The sequence below is a fragment of the Pleurodeles waltl genome, chromosome 5 (assembly GCF_031143425.1).
Source record: "Pleurodeles waltl isolate 20211129_DDA chromosome 5, aPleWal1.hap1.20221129, whole genome shotgun sequence".
Taxonomy (NCBI): domain Eukaryota; kingdom Metazoa; phylum Chordata; class Amphibia; order Caudata; family Salamandridae; genus Pleurodeles; species Pleurodeles waltl.
The window spans coordinates 291,068,099-291,093,569 of NC_090444.1; the positions used below are offsets into that span (position 1 = coordinate 291,068,099).

Sequence of the window (25,471 nt, forward strand, 5' to 3'; positions counted from 1 at the left end):
TACTATAAGTATTGTTTGTCAGGGAATGACCAGTATAGATCCTATCAGGAGAGTGCTGCACTATCCATATGTCCATTAGCCCCAGGTTCTGCATGACCCACATCCAGTGCACCTGTCATTTGTGGTTTTGTGCCTATCGTGGGTGGCAATTTATCCAGGCTACCATTCAGCACACCATTAAAATCGCCGAGCCATATGAGAGCCCCCTTCCTGTAACACTAAGGGCCTGATTACAACTTTGGCGGAGGGGGTTAATCCGTCCCAAATGTGGCATATAACATCACGTTACTATTATTCTTTTATTCTTATTAATGATGGTAAAAGATTTTTAGACCATTTTCCCCCCCTAAAAATATTTTGTGAACTGTTGTGACACATGGTTTATTTGAAAGTACTTTGTGCCCGTTCCTTTCATAAGAGAAGTATTCCAGCCCGTGGAACAGGAAAGCTCTCGATGCACAGGTGGGTCAGCCCTGGTGAGGCATAAGCACCACACACACTGTTTTACATACTGTTTTACAACAATGAACATTAGTGCATATGCAACCGAAGAGCCACAAAAGAGAACCTTCGGTATATTTTTAAAGAACATTAGTTCAGTGACACCAGAGATATTTTACACGTATGATAAAGTCACATTTCCGTGAAGGTTTAGGTAGCTCACCCAAAGGATTCTCTGGTAATTGTGCATTTTAAAATTAACATGGGTCATTAACATGTGAGCAGTAGAGGTGTTAGGGGGGTAGATGTAAAATCCCCATAACGATTATTTTTTTAGTTTTTTTTTTTAATTGTGTTAGTTGAAAAGCAGTGGCACCTTGTAAGCTTAGTTTAACCTGAGCTATAGCTTTACTGTCTTAATGTTGGGGTCTGCAAGACGGGCAGACTCTGTTTTACCTAAATAACAGTCTACTAAGTCTTACGATATGTACAACTTGTCTTTTGGCTGTGCTGTGTTCAGTAAGTCCTTTGTGGCCCGAGTGATAGCTCTGTTGTGTTTCTTCTGAGTCAGTGTGTTCGTTGTCTCTGCCTCCCAAAGCCAATGCCTGTGTAACCCATGCTAGTGAGCAGGACACAAGCCTTTATGTTCTGTCAGCACACTCTCTCACTTAATATTTGAGAATGTTCTTGGAGAGGAAAACAAATCTTGGAATTCATTAAAAGTTTCACTTCTTTGTAGTACTTGTCCTTTTTATAAGAGAAGCCCTGCTTAACAAAACGCTGGAATTATTTCTGAAACTGGTGGTTCTTGGATACTGATGTGAAAAACATTACAGTAACACGCATTGTCAAGCCTAATAGGTCTGGTATTTCCCACCACCCTTTGTTCTTTGACAGTTCTTGTTTTGTTCTGTCATGGTTTGTGGAAAAGGCAAAAATACCACATATTGCTAGAGTAGCCCATGACCCATAAGGGGGCTACTTGATGAGTGGAATGTAAATCATAGTAAAGTCAGCCACTGACTGAAGTATGCTGACCAATTGCCACATGATGCATGCTCTAGTGGCTGGAATTAAAAATGAGAATGACACAACAGAGTAATTGATGAAGTCTGCCTGAAACCCCTTTTAAGTAACACTGTTATACATATCATGTTATTAAAAACCAAATGTATTGATGAACACCAGACCTGAAAAAGCCAATCAGTCTCACATTGACTGCCAGGCTCTGACGTTTGCTAATACTTTTTTGTAGTATTTTGGGAAAAATTTCTTGCAAATAATTAGGCTTGCAAGGTCCGCAAACAATCCGATCGGCCGTCAGACAGCTGATCAACCGATAGTTCAACCGATAGTTCAACAGATAGGATAGATCGCCAGATGGATACATTGACAGATAGATGCATAGGTAAAGTTGTATAGATAGATGGGATTGTATAGCGAGATAGGATGGGATTGTATAATTAGAGCTTTATAGACAGATGGACCTTTAAAGATAGATGGAGCTTTAAAGATAGATAACTTTATAGAGCTAAAAAGATATTGTTGTATAGCTAGGTAGTGTTGTTTAGATAAATCGGATTCTGTGGATAGATAGATTGGGTGTGTTTATATAGGAGAGATGCGTTTGTACAGCTATATAGATAGATTTATATGCAAAGATGGGTAGATAGGGCAGATAATTAGCGATAAAAAGCAGGGCTTCATTTAGTAATTATAATAGTTAAATGTCTATAAAATCACAACATACAAGAGCATTGAAAGCACACAAGAAAGCCATGCAAGCAGAACATACGGACTGAATTTGTTTGCAAATATAACCACATATAAGATGACTGAAAGCAAACTTGAAAGCCATACACAGATTGGTTTGCAAATATAACTGCAGTCTTCAAATAAAATACACCTAATATGACATAAGTGTCGCGTGGGCTCTCATTATCCTAAATGAGACTACTGGATTTCTAGGCAGCAGGATCGATCACGGTGTGGGGGACTGAGTCGGACCCACGTGTAAGGAACTCTGTCACCCTAAATCCGTTTTTTGCTCTGGCTAACTAGCAGTGCCTCATTTCTCCCAAGGGGAAGAGATGATTGCGCAGCTGAGCGCATGACATCTTTGGAACTTCTCAGGGAAGTCGTGGTCACTCCGATCCAAACCAACTCTCTCATTTACAGTATGATCTCATATACAAATGACAAAGGCAGTATAAGTTTTATATAATGTTTTAATAAAACGACTGCATTTTAGATATAAAGGCGTGAGCCGCAATAACCAGAACCATACAACACAGTAGGATTGAAATAGTCCCCAGGAGAGTAAAACATAAGAACAAAGCTATCATGGTGTCTAATAGTTTCTACTCTCCCTCTGATTGGTCTATTTCGAGCACAGCATGTTAAGCTTCTAACTTGCCTTTCTGAATCCCTGGGGAGACATCAGCCCTCATACCTGAGCAAAGGCCTGTGATCTTGGTTCAGCATCTGCAACGAGGCAGTCATCGTCTAGTTGTGGTTCCCTGGTCGGAATCTCCCTCCTGCGTGTATTGGGACAAGGAAGTGTTTTTATAACTAACATGTCGGCGTGATCACAAAATGTCCCTACGCAGGAATGCCAAAGACTAAACTCCTACCACGTCTATCGGCAATGTACCAGACTGTATCCTTGACTGAAGCACAGAGTGAACAAGAATGTGTTATGGAGAACTCCAGTGCTGAAGTAGGCTAAACAGTGTGATATGAATATAAAACAAGACCGTAGAACTGGCTATTTGAAAAATAACAGTACGAAGCCTAATAAAAAGCATGTAGAGCAAAGTGCACAGAGGCTCTAAGCTGCAAGCAAATGAATAAAATACATCCAGGGCAAAGTGCACAAAGGCCTAAAGCCTGAAGCTAATGCGCAAAGGATACATAAAACTACCCACACTACATAAGGAAGTGCAGTTATAAATGCTCTTTATTGTGTGCGAATTAAACAGGCATTTGTAAATGTGTTAGGTTTCGCCTATGTGATTAGTATTCATTTTGTTTGCTGGTACGATTTAGCTTGGTGAGCATTTTTAGTGCTATGATGTCACAGTCTGTGACAGAAAGCTCTGTGAATATGCAGTTCATTACATCAAACACCCGTTATTCAGCGCAAAGGTACTGTGCGTTTTACAAATACACGTTATGTTATTTTAAACTTGTATTACACACAGTATTAGATGGAGTGTTACAAAATGCGTAAAATGTTTAAAGGTAAAAGTGTGCTTTCAAAATATAGATTTTAGTAATACCCAGAGTGTAGGCAATGAATATTTTTTTTGTTTTGTTTTACAATATGGTCCCTTCTACACCTCCAGGTGTAGTAAGCACAATACCACTAGCGAGTGAGAAATAAGCAACTGATGAGTGTGCTGTACAACTGGGCCCCCTGCTGCGAGTTATGAAACCACCCAAAGGCCAGCTGGGTGTTATCCATGACACATAGAAGCAAGCCCTGCCTTTGTGGGGGTAGTGTTGGAGGGGACAGCATATTGATTTTATATTAAAACAGGGACAGTATTGAGTATTGAAGGACTCCACAGTTGATTTCTCTCGGTGCAAAAGGAGCATCGTAGCTGACTGCTTACGCTCTTCCAAGAAGTGGACCTGTTCGTTAAATATACTGTATTGTGGTGAGCCTCCAAACTTGGCTATTTCGGGAGGAAGGATGGAACCTAGCACAGACCTATTTCAAAATCTCAGGTGCCACAGCTAGTGTGTGCGTTCTTAAAAATGTCCCAAAACAACTTCTAAATAGAAACTTGGGATGTCAGTGTAACTGTGTCAGCCATATTGGGGGAATTACTTTGACGAGAGCAGTGGAAGGACACTGACCATTTGCGAGTGTGTGCGATCTTAAAAAATGTCCCAAAACGACTTAAGGATAGAAACTATAGATTCTGGTGTAACTGGGCCAGGCATATTAGGTGTCACACAAACCAGCTGATGAAAGCTGTTTTTGAAGTAGGTTTGTTTTTTTGGTAAGGGGTAGGGCGATGTAATAACGAGTCAGCTCGTGATCTGTCATGTTTTTTAGCTGTATTCATCTTCCTGATGTGTATGCTTGACTGGGGTGCTATGTTCTGAGTTTTACCTTGCTTGTGTTCTGAAAGGATGTTGCCAGTTTCGTTCTGACAGGGACAGAAGGTGCAGTGGTGGGCTCCTCCTGTCAGGTTTATTGTCTTAACAAGTGTTGCACCTGCTTGGTGCTCGTCTCTTTCCACAGCAGTATCCGAAGTGGATCACACCTGATAAAGGATTCAAATGTGACCTCAATGCAGAGAGCTTCATATTCAGATTGGGGGTCAATTGCATGTCCTGCCAAGGGCCTGATGTTACAAGGGGTGGTGACTTGGCATGTGACTGGCACACATGGAACAATAAGTAGAGGCTTTCCTTGGATTTTGGTAACGTTGCTAGCAAATAATTGGATGGAATAGTAAGGAAAGAGAAGATATGGTAATATAAGAAACAGATAGTAGAAGAAAAACTTAAACGAAAAAAGAAATACATCAAGAAAAACGATGATAAGTGCTCCCAAGTCATGTGCGGCACACTTATTTTGGCCAGCACTTTCCATTCTGGGTAGTTTTCCGTTTGCCACCTTAAGCGTGGACTTAACAACTAAGCATTGTTAGTGCGATTGACTGAAAAGCCAGCACTAGTTAAAGGTACCCCACATACCAACTGTGAAGTGAGTCCGAAATATAAAGAAAGGTTTAACGAACTAACATGTAGACACAAAGTCAAGAGAACAAAAGGAAAGCAGCAAAGTGAAATAAAACCTGAGAACTGAACAGGAGGAAGAAAGATAGAGGGGAGGAAATTTTTCACTTATTGAGCCTTTGGCGGATACAGGCATCTAGCGGAATAACTTATTGCCCTATCTACGAAAAAAAACGGGTACACAGAATGTTACCAACATCAGAAGGCTAATTTAGGACAATTCTTTGTATTTTACTAAAGCTAATGTTGATGCACATTATAAAAATAATTTACACGGATTCTCAGTTGTACCATAGAATAGATTCTATGTGTTATGCAAACATCTAATTAGCACACTGACGTTTTAAATGTCCTTTGCCAAGTTTGCCACATTGTTCCATCTGCTAGAAACAAATGGGGATATTAAATAAAGCAGGCTTAGAAGTACTGTACACAAACATTTTAAATACCCAAAGGAAACTATCAGCTGCCTGCGCTAATGATTCTACAAAGGGGTGACATCGTTAGTCCAAAGAAAATGGAAATATTCAGGGAAAAAACACGCAGTTCTCTGTGAGCCTCAATGCGAGGTAAGCCTAAATAATTAATGCCATTTCCAAGTTTAATCAGAGCATGTTCAACACCCCTAGAGTCTACTTGAATCAAACGGTGGCAACCTAGGTTCACTATAGGAGTGGGGGGGCTTTGGTAGGTAGATAGACTAGATAGATACATAAACCCCCATAGCTCCTGCCCAATACGCAAGTCCTACAGTTCTGCACTAAATGCAACTTGCAACGTAAGCACTTATAAATACACACCACATAGCTATGTGATCACTCTAATTCTAAATAATAATGTAGGGGTTTGTTTTTGCGAAGCTGGCCCCAGAGATCGTGCAATGCCTTACCTCCCAGAAATTGACTGCCAGTGGAATGGTCCCTGCCACATAAACCCAAGCGGCATAGACACAGAAAGAAGGCTGATAGAGCTCAACTCATCCATGGCTCCCCGCCGGTCACTGGCAGCAACACTGCCAGGAAGCAACGCCTTATATCAGTATGTCAATGGTCAGCGTCCTTCTGCTTAGGGAAACACTGCAGACCATCAGCTTACACTGTGCGGGTCAAATCAGGAAATTGATAGATGCGGCTGACTAGCAGCTCTCTACAGGCCGACTCTCCACTGACCACTCAGGTGGCCACCTGTCTGCTGCCGACACTAATCGTCCGCACATCCAGCCCTAATGTCCGAAGTCCCTTGTTGAGCTTTCATCAGATGGCATTAGTCGGAAGACAGGCAGTCCCCTGATTGAACACATTGAGAATCTTCTAGGAGTGGGAGGGACTTGCAGTGTAAAAGACGAGTTAGGTTTCGAGTATTAGCGCTCCTCTAGCACTGTTTAGTGTGCTGCATGCACAGAACGTTGAGGTTTTCATTGGCTGTTGAGGCAAATGAATAGTTTAGCAGGCAAATGAATCAACATGTTAAATCAGAAAGGTATATAATAAAGAGAAGAGATGGTATTAGAAATTGATGAAGACATAAGTTAAAAGGTGCAGAATAATGGTATGCACGGCCTGCGACTACGATTTCCCACACTTGACTGTACATGTTATCTACAGTCCATTGTGACAGTGTATCTTGACTACTACCAAACGCCGCACACGTGACAACAATAAGAGCAAATCTGCCAGGAGATTCTCAAACAAAGACTTACTCACCTCTTCGGCACGACTGAAAGCACATACAGCCCATCGCGGAACGCTAGCTTACAGTGACTAACAAGCAGGCGAAACATCCAGGGAGGAGCTGGAATGCAGTAATGCTTACAATTGACTAAAAGAAAGAAGGACTTGCATCCTGGATAATATGGGTTAGTCGCACTGGAAGTTACTCCTAAGGCCCCCCAAAATGAGAAACCCTGAAGTAAGTGCTCAGACTCTGGAAACTAAAGTGGGTGCCTGCTTTGGCCCAGTGGGGACTGGTGAATGCGCGTTGCCTCAGGGGGACTGGTGAGTGCAGTTGTGATCAGGGTTTGTGTCTAGTGTGAGGCACAATATTCATTGTTTCTGTGCAAATCACTTAATCTCTTTATGCCTGTGAAGCGCTCAGATACCTTCTTTGGGTTTCGCGCTATGAATAAAGTAGCAAATCAATGAAGAAAAAAAGTTCTGCTACCAAAGGGGATTAGCACAGTACTTGGTCCTCTGGACACTGATAAGAATGAACATGGGGGCAACAAGCATTGGTAAATGCAGGAAATAGTGCTGCAGCCAATAGAAACAGAGGAAAGGTAAGTGGCAAGCACATGAACCAATGAAAAGCAAGGAAAACGGTTTCAAATGGCAACAGTGTGGCATGCTGTGAAATAGCAATTGTCAGATAAACAAGACACTCCAAAAGGAATTTACTACACCTTTAGCAGGAGACAGGAACTGATAAAGGTGAAATGTGACCTGTGTGCAAAATTGAAGAGCTGCTGTCACATCAGACTCTAAACACAAAGGCAACACCAAAGTTATAAAGTGAAAAAATGTATCACTGGCACTGAACAGACCTACTTTGTTGGTGGGTATGCTCCTTGTGAAAGAGCAAAATGGAATCACTAAAGTGAAGTTAGCCAGTGGGTGAAGTGTCCCGACCCCTTTCGCCATGTTGTGTACTGTAGTTGGTTGAAGCAAAGTTTCAACAGAGCAATGGATGAAGACAGCTGTTTTTCAGCCCCTAAAAGTAAGTACATCATGCATATTTTTTATATCAGAAGGGCTTGGATAACGCCAGACCTAAAAATTGCTCATCTAAACAGGGGCGTGTTTGAAATTTCTTCTCACCTGTAAATTACTTCCAAAACTCCAGTTTGTCTGATTCCAGATTACTTCTAAGGATGCTTCCATGTGATTTCTTTATTGTATACTGTGGGGCCACAAAGATTTCCAGGAAAATCATTTTTGAAAGGGGAAGTATGTTAGTGGCCTGGCATAAGCATCTAAACAGAGTGGCAGCTGTTAGAGGGCTGATTCTAACCCTCCATCGTGACATACGGTGGTCCTCTGTATAATGCTATGAATTCCATTGATGCGTTTGCTTTCTTCTTTTGCCGTAAGGTGTCACTCAAAGCGTCTTACATGATTCACTGAAATGCCAAAGCAAAAACACTGAAAACAATGACATCTCAAACATAAGCAACCAGAAAACTAGGCAGCTGTCGTATTCTTCTTCTCGCCCAGAGATCTCTGCTAGCAGCTACTGGGTCTCTCCACCCTACAGGGCGGACACACCTCTGGCGGTAGGTGCAGCGTTAGCAGGAGGCGCACCGTTCACCCCTGCTCTGAAGATCGGGGTACACGCAGATTAACCTTTATTTGTATTCGTCGAGCAGTTGTTATGGCGCTGCTCAACAGGAAAGGGTGGTGGTGCGTTTTCTATGTTTTCTCATTTATCAGTATAAGGACCTGGCCAGGCGGGAACCCAGAGGTGGAGGGTAGGGGGTTAAATAAAGCGAACACGTACTGTCAAAGGTGAGCAAGCGAACGGAAACGTATTTTTTTAAAATTATTTATTTAGGCTTCTCTACATGAAACTAGCAAGGAACTGTGTTGTTCGTTGTTAAACCTGCAAAAAGCAGAGGAGCTTGGAGCAAAACTGTCTCGAGGACGTGACAAATGATACTCTAGTCTAGAGTAAGACAAATGAGTCTCCGAAGAAGAATTTGTTGTCATGCTGGCTCATCAAATGTGGCGTTTGTCGGAGAAGAAAAATAAGACCGTGGATGTACACATTGTTTTCACCTCATAACAATTTTTATTATGCTTTCTAGGTATTGGTGAATTATTTATATGTGTTATGTAATGAGAAAAAGTAGGACGGTTATTTCCATTTTTCTTGTGATCTTGTTTTTGTATTCCGTCCTTTTGTTGATGGTGAAGTCTGATAAATATGTAACGGAGCATTTCGCATTTTTACCATTCTCCTCTGGTTTGAATATTGTAATTTAATTGATTTCTTGGATATTTTAGGCAGTAACGAACGCTGGTCTTTGCATGTGCCTTCCTATTGGCCAGCTGAGCTAAAAGACCAGACCAGCGGCCCTCCTTATCATTATTAACTGGTAAACACTAATATAAAACTACACAATTTGTGTGTAATGAGGGCTTTTGTACAGAAATATGTGGTCAACGCGCCACGAGAAAAATTGCACCTCGTGGAAATTTCACGCTTTTCGCGGACAAAGTAAAATCGGCGATTGATGCCGTTGCCACAAACCCCGTTAACCCTTGGTTGTATGCAATAGTGGTTATGAAAGGCACAACGAAATGACCACACAACAAATCTATTCTCTCCTCATCCTCGAGTCAAGAAGAACATCAATTGTCAGGTTAGCCCCTCTCCTCCGCTTCGCCGGCCTCCACTTGTGGAGAGGACTTTTTGTATCGAAGCCTCTCATTCAAGGACAGAGGCGTCGCTACTGCCAGCGGGCTGCGTTCACGAGGTTCTCTTTTCCTTACCGACATGCTGTGTAATGTTAGGTTGTTCATTTCGATCTCTGTTTTTTTGTATATGGTTTGTTATTGGAACGTTCCCTGGTATTTCATTCATGCTGTCTGACGGATTATTTTTTCCTCGATATTTTGATTTGCTTGCTATGTTGTGGCTTGATGGCTCACATTTAACACACAAACCGGCTGCCTTGTCAGCTGGCAGTCACGTTACATCTGCTGACCTTGGTGAGGTTCAGACTGGTAGAATTAAATGTCGTCTAGCATTTGCAAATCATTGGATTGCGCTTGAGCAGTTATGATGAAATAAATGCAATTAGTAGTACGTAAAAAGACAGGATTTTTCGTTTTTTGTAAAGAGATTATTTAATTACGGTTAGCAGACACTGCCAAGTTGGGGGTGTGTTTAATTCTCGCAATTTGCTTCTGTGTATTTACATGTCATTTCAGACACATTATACACTGTTACGCTAAATGCAAACTCCGCATTTGGTGCCATATTCAACTAGGAAATGCATCCTTGCATCTATTTTAAACGTGAGGACGTAATTCATGATGACAAAAAAAAACAAATACAAAAATCTCAGGTGTTACAAACAGCAGCCACTCAACGTTTTTGCTCTTCGTGTTGTTATTAGGCGCTACATTATACCCCAACATTTACTCTATGTGACACACCATCATAATTTAATGTTCTGTGAAATTACAGAAATTTTGCGAGATTACACCTGTGCAACAAATTTCGTATGTGCCTAGCCCTAAACTGCAGGATGTTTTTTTTTCACTGTGCTTTGCAAACTATCCTTTAAAAAAAAAAAACTTTTCAGGGTATGCAGGGTCACCCCGCACTTTTTTCACCATTTACTGGACCCTATATTTTTGCTTGCTGTAGCACATTACCTCTACTAAACAGTGAAGAGTGTCTATCCTCCCCCTTTCAAAATGATGAGATTGGCATACACCTGTTTGGTGTATTTAATTGAACTAGAAGTCTCTAGTTCATGGTACAAAGCATACCGAGGACCTGTAAGTTAAATGTCACTACTGGACTTCAGCACCCTTTGTGCTACCCAGTGCAGTGACAGTGCACACATGACTTTAGACCTGCAGTTTGTAGCCTGACTTTGACGTTTTACACTGCAAATTCAAACTGTCAAAATAATCCCTTTTTGCAGGTTAAAACCTTCCTTTTAAATATCAATGTCACCCCTAAGTAGGCCACTTTGCCTCCAAGGTTGGGTGCATGGTATGTAAAAGCAGCACATGTTAAATGTTTAAGGTTACACAAGTCCTTACACTGATCCTCCTACTGCAGCAAGGTGGGCTATTGTACTGGAAGGCTTTGGGATACATTAATAATGCTAGTTTTAGTTTAGGAAACAGCTAGACATATAATTCAAAGACTCTTTTAATAATTATTTCAAATGCTATTTAATGGTAAAGTCAAATTTGTAAGAACTATTAAAGAAAACATTTTTTTGTAAGTTTCAGTTCCCCTGCCTGAAGCCTCTAGAGGCCCATTTAAATGAGATCCACCTGTCCCCTAGCAGGTTTGATGGGTTGTGAGCTTGCTCTTAGAGCAGTCATAAAAAGTCTTGGGTGTGGGGAGGTATAGAAATTGGGTTTCTGGATGGCAGATCTATGCACCCTGCCCAAGCAGAAACCATAGTCCTAGTTCGGATAAGTCACAAACACACCCTAGGTTAACCTTGGTCACCCTCTGGTAGCTTGCCACAGAGTAGTCAGGATTAACATAACAATTGCCTCTTAAGTATTTGTGCAGCACATCAAGCAGTAAAACAGTGAAAACACCACAGAAAATAATCCACACAATGTTAGAAAAATAGAGCTTTAATTTAATAAATTAATACAAGACAAAAATGACGACCAACCAATAAGTAGAAGTCGAGATATGCATTTTAAAGAATAAATGCGAAATAGAGCTCAGAAGCAATAAGTGGTTAAATGGGATCTGGTCACACTTGACTGGGACAAAGTCAGAAGTGCAGGCTAGCCTCGATGGAGCCCTGGTTGGATACAAGGACCCACTTTGGCCCGCTGAACCAAAAGTACCTTGATGTGGGGTGCAGTGTCGTCGACGAAGATGCAAGGAGTGTCAGGCCACAAGGAGGAGATGCGTTGATTTTCTCCACATAACTGTGGTGATGTGTCCATTCCGAGTTTGATACGCTGGTTCTGAATGCGAGGTGCTGCTATTGCTCCCATAGTAGGCGATGCGTCAATTCTGATGAGGATGCATGGGTTCTGGTAGAAGCAGCACTTTATACCCCCACTTCCAGGGGGCCCAGGATTGGGTTGGCACCACTTGTCAGAGCAACACATGTGGCAAGCAAAGTCCAGGTGCTGTAGCAGGCAGGGGGATTTGAAGTCTTATGTGTCCCTGAGACTTCAGACAACAAGAGACCAGTCAGTTGGCCCTTAGTCGTTCTGGATTGTAGAGACATAGGTCCAGTCCTTCTCACTACTAGGCAAGAGGGCAGCAGGTCAGCACAGCAATGCAGGAGTACCGTAGAGTAGCAGTCTTTGTAGAGGCACAGCAGTCCTTCTACCTAGCAGAGCAACTCCCGGTCTAGAAGTGTATTGAGTTAGTGGTGTCAGAGGTCCAGTACTTATACCCAGTTGTGCCTTTGAAGTGGGTGAGACTTTATAGCAAGGGGTTTGAAGTGCACAGAGGTCCTCCCTTCCTGCCCTGACTCCAGACTCACTACAGGTGGGTATGCAGCTCTTCGTATGGGGAAACCTCAAAGAAAGGAGTTTGAAGTGCACAGAGGTCCTCCCTTCCTGCCCTGGCTCCAGACTTGCTACCAGAGGCAGTGCAGCTCTTTGTGTGGGGATAGGACAATACCTATTCAGGTGTCAGCTCCTCCCATCCTGCCCAGGATGGCAAAACAGGCTGTGGATGGCCCAGCAGTCACTCCTAAGCTCCCTTGGTTTGTGGCTGTGTAGAGGGAATGCACAAGTCCAGCTGTCACCCCAATCCAGATGTGTATTTGATACAGGCAGTAGGCACCAAATGGCTAAAGTAATAAACTGCCATCTATCTAAAAATATCATTTTCAGAACTGCAGTTTAAAATCCTACTTCACCATGAGTTGTGATTTTAAATTGTGAGTCCAGAGACACGTATCTCTTATGGATTGGTAATTACACGTATAAGATGTTATAAGGTAATCCAATGTTACCCTATAGGAGAGCTTGGGCTTGGTCCAGTGAAAAATGACTCTGGGAGTTTTTCACTACCAGAATCAGTAAAATGAAAAGTACATGTCCTGCCTTCTTAATACATTGCACCCTGCATTCTGCGTAGTCCAGAGCCTACCTTAGGGGTGACTTAAATGTAAAAAGAGAGGAAGGTTTAGGCCTGGAAAAGGTTTTTTTGCCATATCGACATGGTAGTGTAAAACTGTACACACAGGTTTTGCAATGGCTGGTCTGAGACCTGGTTAGAGGGATACCCAAGTGGGTGGAACAATCAGTGCTGCAGGCCCACAATTAGAATTTAATTTACAGGCCCTGGGCACCCGTAGTGTACTTTACTGGTTTAAAGTGACCACATAGAAGGATTTGCTAATTTTCCTGGCCACACCTCTGCGGTGGGAACAAAAGGTCTCCACAGGGGAAAAAGGTTATGCCAGCTTGGATTTAGGCAGAGATGGGCATTTTGGGTTGGTTTGCAGTAGGGCACACAGGAAGTGCATAAACAGTGGGTAGAGTTACCTGCCCCGAGAACTTTTACCCTATTGGGTAGGGAGGGCCCAGCAGTTGTCCCAGCTCACAGGTTGGTGTCAGGCATAAATACGGCACCCACCGTACTTTCCTAAGAACACTTTCTGGACCTGTGAAGGAAAGGAAAGGGGGATTGGACCTGCTGCCTGTGACCTGAGAAGACTCTAGGAGACTGGACCTACTCTCTCCTGCATCAAAAGCAAAGAAATAGACTCCGCTCCTCATAGGACCTGCCACCTTTTCATGCTACAGGGATACAACAAGCTACATGAGGCCTTTTCTGCCACAGATCAGTTCCTACTGGACCTGCCCGGGATCCTGCTTCTGGCATGACTCCTGATCCTCAAGTGTTGTTCCCAAGGACCTGGGCCCTTGGATGATGTCAACGTGTACTCCTCCCTAACGTATCCTGAAGCATTAGACCTAGAAAACTTTTGGCTCCTAAGATATCAATAGGAGCAGGGCCAACCTGCCAAATCGATCTGATGAAGGTGCTTTGCAACTGGCCTAAATAATGAGGTTTCACCAACTCTGTGCTTTTGTGCAGTAGCATATCTAATTGAGTGGGACCTCGCGGAAGAAGGTATCCGGCCTCGTGGAGCCATCTTCGGCTATAGCCTGCAGCCTTGCCCCGCTGGAAGAATACAAGTGCCAAAAAAGTGACTAATTCCAAAGGTAGAATTCTTCACCAGGCTCCAAAATTATGTGGCCATTGAAGGGAACTCCCTTGGGTGCAGAATTCAAATATCTCCCCCTCAGAGCTTTCCTGCCAAAAGACAAAGGCTTTACCAAGAATTTGATAAGCGGCTATCTGACGGCATGAACCCTCTTTGGCCACAGCCTGCTTCCTCGTCCCATTGAGGATTTTTAACCTCCTCACAGAACCTAAGTCCAATGGTTCATTGCGGTTGGCCTTAACTTGTGCTTAGATATCTGTCCTGGTAAAGTGCAACCAGATGACCACAGTTGGCTCTTAACTCTTTTTGGTGCTGTTTTTACACTAAACGTTTAAAATTCATAACTCTGGTTTCCCTTATTGGATTTTTATCATTTTGGTGTCATTTTATTTATTCAAATTTAGCCAATTATTCTGAATTGGTGTCTGATTCTTCTTGTATTGTGACCTAATTACTGTTTTGGTACTACATTAATTCTTTACATATTGTCTGTAAGTGAAACATCTCTGCTCTGAGACGTGGCTACTAGGGGCTTAAGCTCAGATTCGTTTAGTGACTTTAGTGGTTCACACTGACAAGGGTTGTGGTTACTACTTGATGTAGGTACTCAACCCCTCAACTAATTATCCAATTTCTAAAAGGGTAGGAAGAAGAAGAGGAATTGCATGAGAGGATGGCAAGGTCTGAGATGGAGGCAAAGGATGGTTGTATTCACTCAGTTATGTTTTAACAGCCTTCTTTGTTGAGATATGGGATTGGGCGGCCAAAGCATTTGGCACATCAATCTTAGCTATCTGCTGCTTTACAATCACAATTTAATTTCATGTTGTAGCTAAACATTGCCTTCGAGTGCATTAGAGCATTAATGTCAAGCAAGTTATACAGTATTTGGTGTCAGATAGCTGACCACACTTGTGCACCTGTGTAGTGGCCTCCATGTCCATTTAGAGGGAGGATGCTGCTTGGAGTCAGCTACTTTGTTGCACTTTATATAGCTATATCTTTTTGTAATGGCACACATGGATTGTGGTAACTCCTCCTGTGCAGAGGCTGCACTTGAGCCGACATAGAGACATCAGGAGGTACATGGCTGTATAGATGCTGAGGAGCACTTCTGTCTTTGAACTCCCATCTTTGACCCGTGTGTGATCTCTAGAGTTTTCAAAAGAGGTTCAAGTCAAATATTTAGATTTTTTTTTAATTATGACTTGGGATATCTATCTATCTATCTGTACAAACATATATTTATACATATCCTTTTACCTAGAGCGTATGCATAGAAAATTGCAGAACTTCATGATGTGTGACTCCCTCTTATGTTTCTTGAAGTTTATTTACGAAATAACATGATACATGACGCCAAAAATAATGTTTTTAATCCAGAACTGTGATGGGTTGATTTTATTATTATTTAGGATTAATGCCTGATTGGTTTTATTTTTCTTTGTTTATTCTCTATTGTTAATTATTTCTTCTACGTTACTTTGTGATTTATGAGGTAGCGTTTCCCTTCCAAATAGTCTCATAATATTCTTGAAGTTAAAAAATGCACTTTGACCACACTAAACATCGTTATCTGCATGCCCAAGAGACAGAACAAACAGCTGAAATTTCTTCTTGTTAAGAAGGCATGATCTTGGCATAACCAGTACCTCCATTTGACTTGAATTTTTTTAATTACATTTATTCGAGCATTAAAGGTTTCTTACTGTCAAAGTATAGTGAGGACTGGCCAGTACCAAGTTAACTATAATTTCAGTATCATGTACGGCCATATTTAATTTGTAAAATGTGTATTAAAACTTCCTTATACTGTAATAAACTGCAGCATTAGTCTTGCCATGAATGTGTGACCCTTCACACAGGGTCGCTGATCTGAAGGACCAGAGATGTGTCGTGTAAATCTCTGGTTTCTTTCAAGAAGATGTACTGGTGAGTAAGAGAAATCATTGCCGTGCAGTACAGGACTTCATTGATGTTTTCGTTCTGAATATATATATAATAACTAATTTGTGCTCGTTAATCAAAACCCGCTACTTTGAGGAGTGTTTCATGGTTGTTATTTAGTCTGCGAAAATATTTTTTAAACGGCGCTCTCAAGGCGGTAAGAAAGTGATGGCAATAAGGCTGAAACATTGAAGTGTCTCCACTTCAATGCTCTTATTCGCTAGGGGTGTGCAGAATTCCTATAATTTGCACTTGCGTAGTTTTGTAAAATGTTGGCAAAATCGCGTGAAAATAAACAACCTGCAACTCCGTCGTTTTGCGCTATATTTGAATGCGGAAAGCGTCCTTGCGTCCCTTTTTGGCACAAGTTTGCATTTAAATGAAAGCCGTCCGAGCAATAGCTGCTCGCATCTGCAGTTCCTGTACGTGTGTTGTAATGTTTCACAGTGAATTCCTGCATTACAGCGAAAGGTGCATAATTATTCGAAGTGGCATGATTTCGTGAATTTCTCATAACGTGTACATTGAAATTCCCAAAATTAAGCGAATTGCTCCGGTGTAATTTAAATTTTGCCCAGGCCTACTTTTTGCCCTCCTCTTTGCCTTGTAGTCTGAGGGGAGCAAGCCTAGCAGCAACTTGTTGAATTGTGGGATATTTGTAACCCTGAATGTAATCCTGTACATAATCTCCTTAGTTATGGAGGACTAGTGGTGTTCATTTCACGTGGACCCTTTTTTGTGAAATATCAACTGCCAAAATCATTTCACCCATATCAAGTACGAGATTCCATAATGGCGCCACACTTCCCAGGGAGACCCCAGAGCAGATCTTGAGTCATTTGCCTTTTTGCTGGGAGAAGGCACTCTGATGGCAACACTGTCTGCCGTCGCAGTGTGCCTCGCCTCCATCAAATGCACCACCCCGTCAAAATCTCCATTAGTGTGAGTGTGCTGTTCTTGGCATGGGGTCCACCACGCCAGTAAGCTAGGTGACTGGGACTCCTGCTTTTATAGTTTTCTGACACCCCCATTATAGTGATCCACATCTGTTTATTTTACTTTAGCACTATTTATCCACATTTTTGTACCGGGAAACTATAAAGCTGCAGCTAACATTTTTTTCACATTAATTCGCATGAACAAAATGTAGCCTTGCTTTTGGACACCTGTAGAGTTTTATGCTATTTAGCTATATTGCATATACATTGTTTTACAGTGTTATGCAACCCACCTAGATGTTTAGGTTTAATGAATTTCTAGGGCACTTAAACCCGATGGTGTGCAGGTGGTTTGAGGTTGCCAGATTTAGAGCACTGGAAACCGAAACCCTCAACAACCCTCCTCTTTGCCATTGACTAGGAGGAACAGAGGATGTGTAACACAGCTGAATGTATTACGAGCACCCTATTTCAACTATATTCACTGTGTGTGTCCTGGTGAAGTGGTCTGACACAATGTGGCACACGGAATCATGACTGACAGAAAGCAAGACTTTAATCCAAAGCGTTATCATCAGTGCATAAATCCTAGCTAAGGTGTAGATCGCAGGTAGTTGTTGCCCGTTAAGAGGGTGTTATTTTTGTGTCACCGTTCTCTCGGTGTTTTTCCTGAGAATTATTCACAAACTGGAATGTTTATCTAATTTTTTTGTGGTGTAGCTTTGGAGGCTCATGTCAATATATTTTGTGGGTGATTTTGCTATGAGGAATAGATTTGTATAATTTATATATTTTGTTTGTTTTCTTGGCCTTTTGAGTTGCCTAAAGGAAATTATTGCTACTGAATGCCTTCATATTTTTGTAACTAGAGTATGCTGGTCATAAATAGGATTGTTTCTGCAGACTCGGTTTCAAAACGTCTTCCATTCTTTTCTGTATATTTTACAACCAATACACAAATATCCAATTTAGCTGTACAGACGGGTGTGAAGGTAACAATGTAGGCACTTTTGGGATCAAATTGGATACTTGACAATGTCATGAACTCCATCAGATATAGGAAAAGATCGGCGTTCTTCTAAGTTAGGCTGTACTTTGTTTATTTATTCTAATGCAGTTTAGTAAACTTGTCTTAGAAATAATTGTTGTAGGAGGCTGGCCTGGTTTGTAGTGAGTACCTTGGGTACTTACACCTTATGCTAGGTCGAGTTATTCCTTAGTAGTGAAATGTAGTAGTGTTCTAGCAGCTTAGGCTGGTAGAGGTAGCTATAGCAGAGCAGCTTAGGCTGAACTAGGAGACACGCAAAGCTCATGCAATATCACTTATAGTTACTCACAGTACTTATACACAAGTAAAGACAATACTCCGTGTTACCATAAATAAAGGTAGTTTATTTGGGTGACACAGTACCAAAAATATCTTAGAGGCAATACTCCTTCTGGAGGTATGTATTGTACACAATATATACACAAGACATCAAAATAAAGGTAAGTAATTAGACATAGAATAGTGCAAACAGTAGGAAATGCTATAGAATGCAATGGGAGGAAATAGGACTAGGGGCGACACAAACCATATACTAAAAGTGGAATGCAAATCACAAATTCTCCCCTAGACAAGCGTAGTGTGTGCTGTATCGCTGGGTGAATAAGAATACAGTAAAGGTAAGTAAATTACCCCACAGCCCAGGAAAGCAGGAGTAAAGTACTGCAAGTTTCCTTAGGACACACTACACCTCGTGATATGGATTATTGCAGTAACCAACCAAGTCTGCAAACAACTGCTGGATTCCTGGACCTGAAGACCTGCAAAGAAAGGGGACCAAGTCCAGAAGTCGAAAGAAGTTCCAGGAAGGACAGGAGCCCCTGCCAACCTAGAAGAGGTTGCTAAGGGCGAGTCCCCGGTTGGACGAAGACTGCAGGAATGCACCCTAGGAAGATGCCAGCGGGTTCCTGCGTGATGCAAAGGATGTCCCACAATGTGAAGATGGATGCAGATGTGATTTTGTGTTGGAAGTCGCCAACAAGCCTTGGTTACAACAAAGTTGCGTTTTGTGTCAAAATGGCGCTGGCTGGACCCAGGAGGGACCTGGGGGCCTCAACTCTCTGAGAGGAGGAAGAGCGGGCTCTCAGCACTTTAGAGATCCCTCGGGATGCCAGACAGCACCCCTGGGAGTCCCAGGACACGGGGACAAAGGAGGTGCAAAACGTGGTTGGTGCACCACTACAAAGAACGGTCCCACGCCGCCAGCCTGTAACACCTATTTCCAAAGGGACAGGGTGTAACACCCTGCTCTCAGAGGAAATGCTCAGACCCCAGGAGGGCAGAACCCGGTCTGTGAGGTGGCAGCAGCTGTAGCTGCAGTGCAAGCCTCAGAGAGCTGGTTTGGCAGTACTCGGGGTCCATAGTGGAGCCCCCAGGATGCATTGAAGTGGCTCTCCAATACCACATTTGGAACGGGGGGACAGTTCCCTGATCTTAGACACCTTACATGGCCATATTCGGGGTTACTATTGTGAAGCTACATATAGGTATTGACCTATATGTAGTGCACATGTGTAATGGCGTCCCCGCACTCACAAACTCCCAGGAAATGGCCCTGAACTATGTGGGGGCCCCTTTGCTAGTGCAAGGGTGTCCTCACACTTAGTAACTTTGCACCTAACCTTCAGCAAGTGAAGGTTAGACATATAGGTGACTTCTAAGTTACTTAAGTGCACTGAAAATGGCTGTGAAATAGTGTGTGCACTATTTCATGCAGGCTGCAGTGGCAGTCCTGTGAAAGGGTTTTTGTCTGAGCTCCTTATGGGTGGCAAAAGAAATGCTGCAGCCCATAAGGCTCTCCTGTGACCCCAATGCCCTGGGTACCTAGGTACCATATACTAGGGACTTATAAGGGGGGTCCAGTGTGCCAATTGAAATTGGTAAATGAAGTCACTAGCCTATAGTGACAAATTTAAAAGCAGAGAGAGCATAAGCACTAAGGCTCTGATTAGCAGAGCCTCAGTGACAGTCAAGCACTATACAGACACACACATTAGGCCATAAACTATGAGCACTGGGGTCCTGACCAGCAGGATTCCAGTGAGACAGGCAAAAACATAGCAACCCTCTCAGGGTGTCATGCCCACAAACCACTGCCTGTGGCAAAGGTAGGTCACCCCTGTAGCAGTCCTTACAGCCGTAAGACATGGTGCACTATGCCACAGGTGAGGGCATAGCTGCATGAGCAATATGCCCTTACGGTGTCTATGTCCATTCTTAGACATTGTAAATGCTTTGTGGCCCTATAAAGTACCTGGGCTGGGAGTTTGTCATTATGAACTCCACAGCTCCATGATTGCTCCACTCAGATCTGGGAAGTTTGGTATCAAACTTCTCGGCACAATAAACCCACACTGATGCTAGTGGTGGATTTATTGAAAATTCACCCAGAGGGCATCTTAGCCAGACTTACAGTGCAGGACTGACTAGTCTGTGCCAGCCTGCAACTTCCAGACGAGTTTCTGACCACATGGTGTGAGAGCTTTTGTGCTCTCTGTGACTAGAAACCAAGCCTGCACAGGGTGGAGGTGCTTTACGCCTCCCCCTGCAGGAACTGTAACACCTGGTGGTGAGCCTCAAAGGCTCAGGCCTCTTTTTACAGTGCTCCAGGGCAATCCAGCTAGTGGAGATGCCCTCCCCCCGTGGACAAAGCCCCACTTTTGGCAGCAAGTCTGGTGGGAAAGTTAGGGAAAACAAGGAGGAGTGATCACCTCAGCTAGACCCACCCCTAAGGTGTCTAGAGCTGAAGTGGCCCCTCCCTGCAGAATCCTCCATCTTGGTTTGGAGGAGATGGACCAATAGGGTTAAGTCTGTGTCCCCCCTCCCCAAAGGGAGTGGGCACCGGAAGGGTGTATTCACCCTTGGGGACAGTGGCCATTGGCTACTGCCCTCTGAACCCTGTAACGTCCCTAAATCCTGGATTTAAGGGCTTATCTGAACCTAGCTCGTCAGATTCCTGGCAACCTCAAGAAGGCGACGAGAAGAAAGAAGGACCCCTAGAAGAGAATACTGAGGAAACCAACTGATTTGGCCCCAGCTCTACAGGCCTATCTCCAGCTTCTGAAGCCCTGCTACAAAAAGGCGACACATCCTGCAGGACCAGTGACCTCTTAAAAGCCTCAAGAGGACTGCCCAAGCAGCAGAGGACCAAAATCTCCTGTGGACAGCGGCCCTGTCCAGAAAGCAACTCCAGCAAAGGACTCCAAAACTGCCTCTGATCCACGAGTCCTGCCCACTCTGCACCCGATGCCCACGGCTTGTGTCCAGATGGCCACCAGTCCAGAGCAGGTCCCCAGGCGATTCCGACCTAGTGTCCACCCTGGGTTAAACCCTTCTGGCCAACACGACGACGGGGGCTGGCTAAATCCGTAGGACCCCCCCTGACTGCGAAAGAACCAGGTGAAGATTTCTGGCGCCTAAAGTTGCCCCTGCACCTGCAGCCCATGGCTTTGGGGAATCCAACCACCGGTCCAGCAACGTTCAGCAGGCGTCCCTCTTCCTTGTCCAGCCTGTGATTTTTCAGAACCGACCCCCTGGGCCTAGCCTGCAGCATCTTTGTGACCCCCAGAGTCCCTCTGTTGAAAAGCATTGGGAGCTCGACGCTGTGTTTGCACCCTGCACCTTGCTGCCCCTGCGCTGCTGAGGGTGTGTGTTTGATGCTGACCTGTGGCCCCCCTGGTGCATACCTAAAACCCCCTGGTCTGCCTTCTGAAGATGCAAGGACTTACCTGCTGGCAGATCCAATTCCGACTGCTCCCAGTCTCCTTAGGAACCATTTTAAATCTTGCAGCAACTTTGACTTCTGCACCCGGCCAGCCCGTGTTGCTGGTGGTGGGAGTTTGGGGTTAACTGAAACCCTAACCTGTGGACTCCTAACTTCCGGAGACTGGAACTGTAAGTCTCATACTTACTTAAAACTGTACTTACTTTTCTCCTTCCCATCACACTCTAAAAAATTGCAGTGCCAACTTTTAAAACTGATATTTGCTATTTTCTTGAAAACCGTTTAACTTGCTAAATTGAAACAAAGTGGTGTTGATACATATGCTTGCTACTGACTTGTAAATGTACTTACCTGTAAACTGAATCTTGTGGTTCTAGAAATAAAGTAACAAAAAATATTTTTACTCCGTAAAAACAAATGGCCTGGAGTTACTCATTGAATGTGTGCTTCATTTATTGCCTGTGTGTGTACTACAAATGCTTTGCATTACCCTCTGTTAAGCCCAACTGCTCAACCACAAAAGAAAGCATTAGTATTATCTACTTTAGTCTCTGTTAAGCCTCTGGGGAACCCCTGGACTCTATGCACACTATCTCTCATTTTGATATAGTATATACAGAGCCAGCTTCCTACAGTAGAGTTTAAGATTTGGGTTGTATAGACCTCCAGAAGTTGTGGTTGCATGAAGATTTTATGGAGCTGAGGGGTTAGCGCCTTGTCAAAATTAGTTCTTGATTTGGCAGTTGATACATCATAATTGTTTTGTACCAACTGGAATTGGTAACATGCTGAAGACATAGTTGTCATGAGGAGTGACCACATTTTTGTAATCTGTACGCACCCCGCAAAGCTAATTGGAATTCTTGTGCATCTGCTCCATTAATACAACCATATTGCTTCTGATCATTGTAAGTTATTACTAATGAGGCTACCCCAATATGTCACCTTGGATTGCACACAACGGATAGGGAGGTCATGTACAGAGCTAGCTGTCGTTTGTGGCATCATGGGGAGTGCCTAGCTCTTAGCCCAGTCTGAATTAGTTTTCAATGTCCCAGAAATGATTTGCACCATTTTTAATAAAGATTATAATTTGTGTTTTACCTACATCATTGCAACACAATGTACTATGTAAAATTAGCCTTTCATGTTAGGATGGCTAGGTGAAGTTGGTCTTTATTCAAGATAAATCTTGAAGACACCTCAAGTGCCCTTGTACGTAGATTTAGACACTGTCTTTTGGTAGCGTGTGTCCTCTAGTAATGGAGAGGCAACATATGGAGACCCTGCAGGAATTTAATGAGCTATGTAGATGTCCCAAGTTAGTCGTCAGTCAAACTGTAAAGCTAGCCCTTTTGCTAAGCTAAATTCACATATAAATGCCTAGCCAGAAGTATCTCCCATCCTCGATTTACAGCTTAAGGATTTGTGGGAGGCTGCTCCGACATATAATGCTTTCTCCAGAGGGGCTACCCAAGCCACCAAAAACTTTCATTTATAGGGGACAAAACCAAATTTAGTACCCGGGCACATGCAGGGATAATAATAAAATACTATGCCAAACTTGAACCGGCTGCCTACCTCTCTACAACATTTGCATCACACATAAACCATAATCGTATGAGAATGCTACTAGGCAACCTGCCAACCCTGGCCAGTGCCCCGTCCTGGAAGAACACTACCTCGCAACGGTGCAGGCACTGTGCTTGCCAGATAGAAGACCTAATACATATAATCTGCATATGCCCAGGCCTGCTAGAACCCCGAAAGAGATTTCTCAAGAGGCTGTTAATTGACAGAGGTATCGCGTCCTGCAGGGGAGCCATTGTAGCTTGCTTCAATCCACTTGACCCCAGTTAAACTGCAGCTTTGTCAAGTTCCTGAAACATGTTATGCAGCTGTTTCCCCCCCCCCCCTCCGCAGCTAAACTGTATGCTACTCAAGTATCCGCTAACGAAATTCCTTCCCCCATCTCAACCGAGCCATCTTTTAACGATCTTTTATTAATTTTAACCTTAGAATTTCAACAATCATCTAATGTTTTTAACGTGATTTGTACCATACTCTAATCCGCCTTTTTTTTCTTAGATAGTTTTTTACCATGTACCTTGGGGAAATTGTTATAGTTTTAACCAACTGAAACAATAAAATTTGCCATCATATAAATGTGTGGTTTCTCTCCCAGCCTATCCTTCTTGGGTGTGTCCTATGATCTTTTGGTGGGGTGGATTTTTATTAGTATGCCTCTAATGTTACTGGTTCTAATTTCACCATTCCTGCATCCTGGATACAAAAATAGAAAATATGGTTAAAAAGGAGGTCATTCATGCCCCAAAAAGAAAATCGGATTCAAGGATGGCACAAGTAATGTCCTTTTTTCAAGCCCATTTGCATGTTATGCAGTTTATGTGGGTGTCGTGCAATGTGTCCAAGTTTAGTGATATGCTGTACATTGCTGACTGAGTTACAGCTTTGTTACCATTGCTTCTGTGCTGTGATCCTGGCACATCTAGATCTCATGGAATTAAACCAATTTTGTACTATTTTGTCATTTACTATTCTTCATTTAGATAATTTATTATTATGTTGCTGGCATGGAACTTTTGCACCCTCTGATAAATGTTTGAGAAACAAGGTGGTTTATCCTGTGAGTACTTATCTAGATTTTAGGTTTTGCTCTACCCTGTATTAAGAACTGTGTTCATTCTCATTGTATGCACACTACAAGCTGAAGAAACAACATGAACTATAATGATGTCTTAATTGTTGCACAGACTAAATCTGGTGGAGGCATTTGTTGAAGATGCTGAGCTAAGACAATCTCTTCAAGAAGATCTTCTGCGTCGCTTTCCAGACCTCAATCGTCTTGCAAAGAAGTTTCAGAGAAAAACAGCAAATCTTCAAGATTGTTACAGAATATACCAAGCAGTTGAGTGTTTACCCAGTGTTGTGATGGCGCTGGAGAAATATCAAGGTTGGATTTTTTTTTTTTCACCTTTTCCTTGAATTAGATTTTCCTCTGAGTAGGTTGCTGACAACCCGAATCAAGCTGTATAACTGAGATAAAGAATATTCAAAGCCTTTGTGCAAATCATGTGAAAGTTTGTGACATTTGAAGCATTGTGTTAACCATAATGTTAAATTTCTACAGAAAATCTGTAGCCTAAAAAGGCAGAGCTTTATGTATACACTTTCTCATATTCGGGGTATGACAGAAATTGGGTCGTTGGCTGGGTGTGAGCCCTGGTCAAGCAGCAACCACACTTCTTTTCAAGGTAAGGCACAATCAGACCCAAAATTAACCTGTGCTCATTCTCTAATAGCTTGGCACAGAGCAGTCAGGCTTGAATTGAAGGCAATTTGTAAAGTCTTTGGGCAACAATTCAACCAGTAAAGCAACAAAACACCATTCAAAAAGAATCCCACACCAGGTTAGAAAATATAACTTAATGTAATAAATAAAACAGGACAAAAATGGGGAAAATCCAATAAATAAAAGTTCTGTTAAGAATTTCTAAAGAGTAAACCGTGAAACAGCGCTGTTAGACCTGACAGCCTTAGGGTGGTCACCCCTAACTTGTTGCCTGCCTCCCTCCACTTTTGAGATACAGTTTTTGCTGGTTTTTAGACTCTGCGCACTTTACCACTGCTAACCAGTGCTAAAGTGCATATGCTCTCTCCCTTTAAACATGGTAACATTGGATCACACCCAATTGAGC

At 42.8% G+C, this 25,471-nt stretch overlaps 1 protein-coding gene across 1 annotated transcript in view; it reads left to right on the plus strand.

Annotated features, from left to right (window-relative positions):
- Window positions 1–25,471, plus strand: part of MSH2 (mutS homolog 2) — a 530,159-nt gene that overhangs the window by 115,569 nt on the left and 389,119 nt on the right. The window contains exon 7 of the mRNA XM_069234037.1: window positions 24,527–24,726. Within this exon, the coding sequence (XP_069090138.1) occupies window positions 24,527–24,726 (200 nt within the window). The remainder of the gene's footprint in view (window positions 1–24,526; window positions 24,727–25,471) is intronic.